This window comes from Eschrichtius robustus, chromosome X (genome assembly GCF_028021215.1).
Source record: "Eschrichtius robustus isolate mEscRob2 chromosome X, mEscRob2.pri, whole genome shotgun sequence".
NCBI classification, from domain to species: Eukaryota; Metazoa; Chordata; class Mammalia; order Artiodactyla; family Eschrichtiidae; genus Eschrichtius; species Eschrichtius robustus.
Genome location: NC_090845.1, coordinates 28,778,504 through 28,787,785, shown reverse-complemented (window position 1 = coordinate 28,787,785; position 9,282 = coordinate 28,778,504). Strand labels below are relative to the sequence as shown.

At 38.6% G+C, this 9,282-nt stretch overlaps 1 protein-coding gene across 2 annotated transcripts; it reads left to right on the top strand.

The window, feature by feature from the left end:
* The first annotated feature begins 802 nt into the window (after positions 1 to 802).
* On the top strand, positions 803 to 1,133 carry LOC137757415 (small integral membrane protein 20-like). Of its 2 annotated transcripts, none has more exons than XM_068534109.1 (2): positions 803 to 906; positions 962 to 1,133. In XM_068534109.1, the coding sequence occupies exons 1-2, from the start codon at positions 803 to 805 to the stop codon at positions 1,059 to 1,061; spliced, it is 204 nt and encodes a 67-aa protein (XP_068390210.1). In that variant the 3' UTR covers positions 1,062 to 1,133. The 2 variants fall into 2 exon arrangements, with proteins under 2 accessions (XP_068390210.1, XP_068390211.1); XM_068534110.1 differs by having other exon boundaries at positions 803 to 911; positions 1,024 to 1,133.
* Positions 1,134 to 9,282: the final 8,149 nt, after the last annotated feature.

Below are 9,282 nucleotides of genomic sequence, written 5' to 3'. Positions count from 1 at the left end.
CACAACTACTGAGCCTGCACTCTAAAGCCCGTGAGCCACAACTACTGAGCCCGTGTGCTGCAACTACTGAAGCCCACGGGCCTAGAGCCCATGGTCCACAACAGGAGAAGCCACCACAATGAGAAGCCCATGCACCACAACAAAGAGTAGCCCGCGCTTGCCGCAACTAGAGAAAGCCCACACACAGCAACAAAGACCCAATGCAGCCAAACATAATAAATAAATTTATAAAAAAAAAAAATTTTCCCAACACAGAAAACCTCAGGATCAAATGGCTTTACTGGCGAATTCTATCAAAATTTTAAAGAAGAATTAATACCAATCTTTCTCAAACTCTTCCAAAAACAAAAACAAAAATCCCCCCAAAATAAAAAAATAAATAAGAGGGAATACTTCCAAAATTATTTTATCAGACCAGCATTATCCTGATATCAAAGTCAAGTAAAGACACTACAATAAAACTATAGATCAATATTCTGATATAGATGCAAAAATTCTGACAAAATAATAGCAAACCAAATTTATAACACTTAAATAGGATTATACACCACAACCAAGTGGAATTTACCCCTGGGATGCAAGGCTAGTTCAACATATGTAAATCAATAAATATCATATACCACTTTAATAGAATGAAAGGTAAAAATCGTATGATCATTTCATTAGATGCAGAAAAAGTATTTGACAAGATATAACATCCTTTCATGATTAAAAACAAAAAAAAAACCTCAAGAAATTGGGTATATAAAGAACATATCTCGGAGGGCTGCTCCGCAGGTCAGGGAGGCCACCGGCTGGAGCCATGACCCTGAACCTGCGCACCACGCTCATTTTCGGCGGCTTCATCTCCCTGATCGGCGCTGCCTTCTACCCCATCTACTTCCGGCCCCTAATGCGGCTGGAGGAATACCATGGGGAAACTGAGGCTCAGCGAGGTTGTTCAACATGCCCAAGGACACACAGCTAAGAAGGAACAAGCCATAAATCGAGCTGGTATTGTCCAAGAAGATGTGCAGCCACCAGGGTTAGAAGTGTGGTCGGATCCATTTGGCAGGAAATGAAAAGGCTATCACCACCTCTGATTATGAAAGTAGACAGAGTCTTCATGCTTTCAGTTCTGCAGCAAGTACAATAAATCACCTGGCTAAAGAACGATGGCTGGGGAAGAAAACTCTAGAAGGCTGTAAAGAAGAGTACTGTGCACCAGGATTAATTCCCTTCTTAAGTATCAAAAGAACCCTGAAACAAATCACACCATTACAAAGGTTTTCATGACTTGGTTTCCTTTCTAAAAATGAAGTTTTCTCACCCAGCTGGGTTTGGAGGTGATCTACTTATTATTCAGTCTCTACCTCTTACCCAACTGAGCTGTGATATGAATACAAGCAACCAGAAGACTTGGGAAGATCCTAGTCTGTTTCAGTGAAAACCACCATATTGAGCAGCCTCATAGGGCTCTTTGAAAATGTTAAAGTTGATAAAACTCTTTGAGGACAAGGTACATTGTACTCTTTAAGAATAAACAGTTCAACTCAACTATCTCATAGGGTTGCTGCATGTTGAAGAATAAATAAATATGAAGCAAATCAAACTAAATGGGTATGCATGCCTAGTAGAAATCATGTTGAATTAACTGAAGTGAAAATGTGAATATTAAAATATTTTTTTTTTACTTCAAAAAAAAAAAGAACATATCTCAACATAATAAAAATCATATGAGACAAGACTGCAGCTAACATCATAACTCAAGGGTGCAAAGCTAAAAACTTTTCCTGTAAGATCAGGAAAAAAACAAGGGAGCCCATTCTCACCACTCTTACTGAAAATAGTACTGGAAGTCCTAGCTAGAGTAATTAGGCAAGACAAAGAAATAAGAGGCATCTAAATCAGAAAGGAAGAAGTCAATTGTCGTTATTTACAGATGATATGACAGAAAGGCCTACAGACTCAACCAAAATAATGGTTGGAATTAACCAATAAATTCAATAAAGTTGCAGGATATAAAATCAACACACAGAAATCAGTTTTTATACACTAACAGTGAAACATCTGAAAGAGAAACAAAAGTATCCCACTCATAACAGCACCAAAAACAGTACTTAGGAATAGATTTAATCAAGGAAATAAAAGATCTGTACATTGAAAACTATGAGACTTTGAAGATATTGAAAAAGACAAACAGAGAGGAACCAAGATGGCGGAATAGAAGGACGTGCTCTCACTCCCTCTTGCGAGAGCACCAGAATCACAACTAGCTGCTGGACAATCATCGACAGGAAGACACTGGAACTCACCAAAAAAGATACCCCACATCCAAAGACAAAGGAGAAGCCACAATGAGACGGTAGGAGGGGCGCAATCACAGTAAAATCAAATCCCATAACTGGTGGGTGGGTGACTCACAGACGGGCAAACACTTATACCACAGAAGTCCACCCACTGTAGTGAAGGTTCTGAGCCCCACGTCAGGCTTCCCAACCTGGGGGTCCGGCAACGGGAGGAGGAATTCATAGAGAATCAGACTTTGAAGCCTAGTGGGAACTGACTGCAGGACTTCGACAGGACAGGGGAAACAGAGACCCCACTCTTGGAGGGTGCACACAAAATAGTGTGCGCATCAGGACCCAGGGGAAGGAGCAGTGACCCCAGGGGAGACTGAACCAGACCTACCTGCTAGCGTTGGAAGGTCTCCTGCAGAGGCAGGGGGTGGCTCTGTTTCACCGTGGGGACAAGGACACTGGCAGCAGAAGTTCTGGGAAGTACTCCTTGGCGTGAGCCCTCCCAGAGCCTATCATTAGCCCCACCAAAGAGCCCAGGTAGGCTCCAGTGTTGGGTTGCCTAAGGCAAGACAACCAACAGGGAGGGAACCCAGCCCCACCCATCAACAATCAAGTGGGTTAAAGTTTTACTGAGCTCTGACCACCACAGCAACAGTCAGCTCTACCCACCACCAGAGCCTCCCATCAAGCCTCTTAGATAGCCTCAATCACCAGAGGGCAGACAGCAGAAGCAAGAAAAACTATAATCCTGCAGCCTGTGGAACAAAAACCACATTCATAGAAAGATAGACAAGATGAAAAGGCAGCGGGCTATATACCAGATGAAGGAACAAGATAAAACCCCAGAAAAACAACTAAACGAAGTGGAGATAGGCAACCTTCCAGAAAAAGAATTCAGAATAATGATAGTGAAGATGATCCAGGACCTCGGAATAAGAATGGAGACAAAGATCGAGAAGGTGCAAGAAATGTTTAACAAAGACCTAGAAGAATTAAAGAACAAACAAACAGAGATGAACAATACAATAACTAAAATGAAAACTACACTAGAAGGAATCAATAGCAGAATAACTGAGGCAGAAGAACGGATAAGTGACCTGGAAGACAGAATGGTGGCATTCACTGCTGCGGAACAGACTAAAGAAAAAAGAATGAGAAGAAATGAAGACACCCTAAGAGACCTCTGGGACAACATGAAACGCAACAACATTCGCATTATAGGGGTCCCAGAAGGAGGAGAGAGAGAGAAAGGACCAGAGAAAATATTTGAAGAGATTATTATAGTCGAAAACTTCCCTAATATGGGAAAGGAAATAGCCACCCAAGTCCAGGAAGCGCAGAGAGTCCCATACAGGATAAACCCAAGGAGAAACACGCCGAGACACATAGTAATCAAATTGGCAAAAATTAAAGGCAAAGAAAAATTATTGAAAGCAGCAAGGGAAAAACGACAAATAACATACAAGGGAACTCCCATAAGGTTAACAGCTGATTTCTCAGCAGAAACTATACAAGCCAGAAGGGAGTGGCATGATATACTTAAAGTGATGAAAGGGAAGAACCTACAACCAAGATTACTCTACCCCGCAAGGATCTCATTCAGATTTGATGGAGAAATCAAAAGCTTTACAGACAAGCAAAAGGTAAGAGAATTCAGCACCACCAAACCAGCTCTACAACAAATGCTAAAGGAACTTCTCTAAGTGGGAAACACAAGAGAAGAAAAGGACCTACAAAAACAAACCCAAAACAATTAAGAAAATGGTCATAGGAACATACATATCGATAATTACCTTAAACGTGAATGGATTAAATGCCCCAACCAAAAGACACAGACTGGCTGAATGGATACAAAAACAAGACCCATATATATGCTGTCTACAAGAGACCCACTTTAGACCTAGGGACACATACAGACTGAAAGTGAGGGGCTGGAAAAAGATATTCCATGCAAATGGAAATCAAAAGAAAGCTGGAGTAGCAATACTCATATCAGATAAAATAGACTTTAAAATAAAGAATGTTACAAGAGACAAGGAAGGACACTACATAATGATCCAGGGATCAATCCAAGAAGAAGATATAACAATTATAAATATATATGCACCCAACATAGGAGCACCTCAATACATAAGGCAACTGCTAACAGCTGTAAAAGAGGAAATCGACAGTAACACAGTAATAGTGGGGGACTTTAACACCTCACTTACACCAATGGACAGATCATCCAAAATGAAAATAAATAAGGAAACAGAAGCTTTAAATGACACAATAGACCAGATAGATTTAATTGATATATATAGGACATTCCATCCAAAAACAGCAGATTACACGTTCTTCTCAAGTGCGCACGGAACATTCTCCAGGATAGATCACATCTTGGGTCACAAATCAAGCCTCAGTAAATTTAAGAAAATTGAAATCACATCAAGCATCTTTTCTGACCACAACGCTATGAGATTAGAAATGAATTACAGAGAAAAAAACGTAAAAAAGACAAACACATGGAGGCTAAACAATACGTTACTAAATAACCAAGAGATCACTGAAGAAATCAAAGAGGAAATAAAAAAATACCTAGAGACAAATGACAATGAAAACACAACGACCCAAAACCTATGGGATGCAGCGAAAGCAGTTCTAAGAGGGAAGTTTATAGCTATACAAGCCTACCTAAAGAAACAAGAAAAATCTCAAGTAAACAATCTAACCTTACACCTAAAGAAACTAGAGAAAGAAGAACAAACAAAACCCAAAGTTAGCAGAAGGAAAGAAATCATAAAGATCAGAGCAGAAATAAATGAAATAGAAACAAAGAAAACAATAGCAAAGATCAATAAAACTAAAAGTTGGTTCTTTGAGAAGATAAACAAAATTGATAAGCCATTAGCCAGACTCATCAAGAAAAAGAGGGAGAGGACTCAAATCAATAAAATCAGAAATGAAAAAGGAGAAGTTACAACAGACACTGCAGAAATACAAAGCATCCTAAGAGACTACTACAAGCAACTTTATGCCAATAAAATGGACAACCTGGAAGAAATGGACAAATTCTTAGAAAGGTATAACCTTCCAAGACTGAACCAGGAAGAAACAGAAAATATGAACAGACCAATCACAAGTAATGAAATTGAAACTGTGATTAAAAATCTTCCAACAAACAAAGGTCCAGGACTAGATGGCTTCACAGGTGAATTCTATCAAACATTTAGAGAAGAGCTAACACCCATCCTTCTCAAACTCTTCCAAAAGATTGCAGAGGAAGGAACACTCCCAAACTCATTCTATGAGGCCACCATCACCCTGATACCAAAACCAGACAAAGACACTACAAAAAAAGAAAATTACAGACCAATATCACTGATGAATATAGATGCAAAAATCCTCAACAAAATACTAGCAAACAGAATCCAACAACACATTAAAAGGATCATACACCACGATCAAGTGGGATTTATCCCAGGGATGCAAGGATTCTTCAATATACGCAAATCAATCAATGTGATACACCATATTAACAAATTGAAGAATAAAAACCATATGACCATCTCAATAGATGCAGAAAAAGCTTTTGACAAAATTCAACACCCATTTCTGATAAAAACTCTCCAGAAAGTGGGCATAGAGGGAACCTACCTCAACATAATAAAGGCCATATATGACAAACCCACAGCAAACATCATTCTCAATGGTGAAAAACTGAAAGCATTTCCTCTAAGATCAGGAACGAGACAAGGATGTCCACTCTCACCACTATTATTCAACATAGTTCTGGAAGTCCTAGCCACGGCAATCAGAGAAGAAAAAGAAATAAAAGGAATACAAATTGGAAAAGAAGAAGTAAAACTGTCACTGTTTGCGGATGACATGATACTATACATAGAGAATCCTAAAACTGCCACCAGAAAACTGCTAGAGCTAATCAATGAATATGGTAAAGTTGCAGGATACAAAATTAATGCACAGAAATCTCTTGCATTCCTATACACTAATGATGAAAAATCTGAAAGAGAAATTAAGGAAACACTCCCATTTACCATTGCAACAAAAAGAATAAAATACCTAGGAATAAACCTACCTAGGGAGACAAAAGACCTGTATGCAGAAAACTATAAGACACTGATGAAAGAAATTAAAGATGATACCAAGAGATGGAGAGATATACCATGTTCTTGGATTGGAAGAATCAACATTGTGAAAATGAGTATACTACCCAAAGCAATCTACAGATTCAACGCAATCCCTATCAAATTACCAATGGCATTTTTTACGGAGCTAGAACAAATCATCTTAAAATTTGTATGGAGACACAAAAGACCCCGAATAGCCAAAGCAGTCTTGAGGGAAAAAACGGAGCTGGAGGAATCAGACTCCCTGACTTCAGACTATACTACAAAGCTACAGTAATCAAGACAATATGGTACTGGCACAAAAACAGAAACATAGATCAATGGAACAAGATAGAAAGCCCAGAGATAAACCTACGCACCTATGGTCAACTAATCTACGACAAAGGAGGCAAAGATATACAATGGAGAAAAGACAGTCTCTTCAATAAGTGGTGCTGGGAAAACTGGACAGCTACATGTAAAAGAATGAAATTAGAACACTCCCCAACACCATACACAAAAATAAACTCAAAATGGATTCAAGACCTAAATGTAAGACTGGACACTATAAAACTCTTAGAGGAAAACATAGGAAGAACGCTCTTTGACATAAGTCACAGCAAGATCTTTTTTGATCCACCTCCTAGAGTAATGGAAATAAAAACAAAAATAAACAAATGGGACCTAATGAAACTTCAAAGCTTTTGCACAGCAAAGGAAACTATAAACAAGACGAAAAGACAACCCTCAGAATGGGAGAAAATATTTGCAAACGAATCAATGGACAAAGGATTAATCTCCAAAATATATAAACAGCTCATGCAGCTCAATATTAAAGAAACAAACAACCCAATCCAAAAATGGGCAGAAGACCTAAATAGACATTTCTCCAAAGACATACAGATGGCCAAGAAGCATATGAAAAGATGCTCAACATCACTAATTATTAGAGAAATGCAAATCAAAACTACAATGAGGTATCACCTCACACCAGTTAGAATGGGCATCATCGGAAAATCTACAAACAACAAATGCTGGAGAGGGTGTGGAGAAAAGGGAACCCTCTTGCACTGTTGGTGGGAATGTAAATTGATACAGCCACTATGGAGAACAGTATGGAGGTTCCTTAGAAAACGAAATATAGAACTACCATATGACCCAGCAATCCCACTACTGGGCATATACACAGAGAAAACCATGATTCAAAAAGACGCATGCACCCCAATGTTCATTGCAGCACTATTTACAATAGCCAGGTCATGGAAGCAACCTAAATGCCCATCGACAGACGAATGGATAAAGAAGATGTGGTACATATATACAATGGAATATTACTCAGCCATAAAAAGGAACGAAACTGGGTCATTTGTTGAGACGTGGATGGATCTAGAGACTGTCATACAGAGTGAAGTACGTCAGAAAGAGAAAAACAAATATCGTATATTAACGCATATATGTGGAACCTAGAAAAATGGTACAGATGAACCGGTTTGCAGGGCAGAAATAGAGACACAGATGTAGACAACAGACATATGGACACCAAGGGGGGAAAACTGCAGTGGGGTGGGGACGGTGTTGTGCTGAATTGGGTGATTGGGATTGACATGTATACACTGATGTGTATAAAATTGATGCCTAATAAGAACCTGCAGTATAAAAAAACAAAAAAACAACTAATACTAAACTTTCATTGGGTTATTTGTATGGAAATATGTTAACATAAATGTTTCAGACATAAAAAAAAAAAAGAAAAAGACAAACAAAAGGAAAATATCCTGTGTTCATAGATCAGAAGAATTAATATTGTTAAAATGTCTATACTACTCAGTCATCTATAGATTCAATGCATTCCCTATCAAAATTCCAATGGCATTTTTCAAGAAATAGAAAAAAAATTCTAAAATTTGCATGAACTACAAAAGACCCCGAATAGCCAGGAGGTCAACAGTGGAAGCCCCACACATCCTGGTTTCAAACTATACCATAAAGCTATAGTAATTTAAACAGTATGGTCCTGGCATAAAAATAAACACTTTGAGCAATGGAACAAAATAAACCCCAGAAATAAAGTCCCGCATTTATAGTCAACTAATATTTGACAAAGGAGCCAAAAACACTCCATGGGGAAAGGATAGTTTATTTAACAATGGGTTTGGGAAAACTGGATAACCATGTGCAGAAAAATCAAATAAAAATACTGTATATCATTTATGTTGAAAATCTAAAAAAGCCAAACTTGTAAAATCAGAGAGTAAAACGGTGGTTACCAGGGGCTGGGGAGCAGGAGAATCAGGGAGATGTTAAGGGTACAAACTTCTGAAGAGTAGATAAATAAGTCTTGGAGATCCAATGCACAGCATAGTGATTACAGTCAACAGTATTGTATTATAAACTTCAAAGTTGCTAAGAGGTAAGTTCTTAACTGTTCCCACCACAAAAAAGAATCATCATGTGATGTAATAGAGGTGTTCGCTAACACTATGGTGTTAATCATAATACTATATGTAAATGTATTAAATCAACACATACATCTTAAACTTATATAATGTTATGCCAATTATATCTCAATAATAAATTTTTAAAAATTAAGAAATTATAGAAGCCTACACTCTTTGAAACATTCACGTTTATTCATTAGTATACATTACTAATGCAAATTTTATTTTTGCATTCTGAGGCAGTCCTTGAAAGCATAATACATTTTTTAAAAAGTCTATGTGGGGCTTCCCTGGTGGCGCAGTGGTTGAGAATCTGCCTGCTAATGCAGGGGACACGGGTTCGAGCCCTGGTCTGGGAAGATCCCACATGCCGCGGAGCAACTGGGCCCGTGAGCCACAACTACTGAGCCTGTGCGTCTGGAGCCTGTGCTCCGCAACAAGAGAGGCCACGATAGT

Coding starts and splice junctions, on each gene's coding strand:
- LOC137757415 (XM_068534109.1), top strand. CDS start 803: ATGACCCTGAACCTGCGCACCACGCTCATTTTCGGCGGCTTCATCTCC. Junction 907..961: donor CCCCTAATGCGGCTGGAGGA/ATACCATGGGGA, acceptor CCAAGGACACAC/AGCTAAGAAGGAACAAGCCA.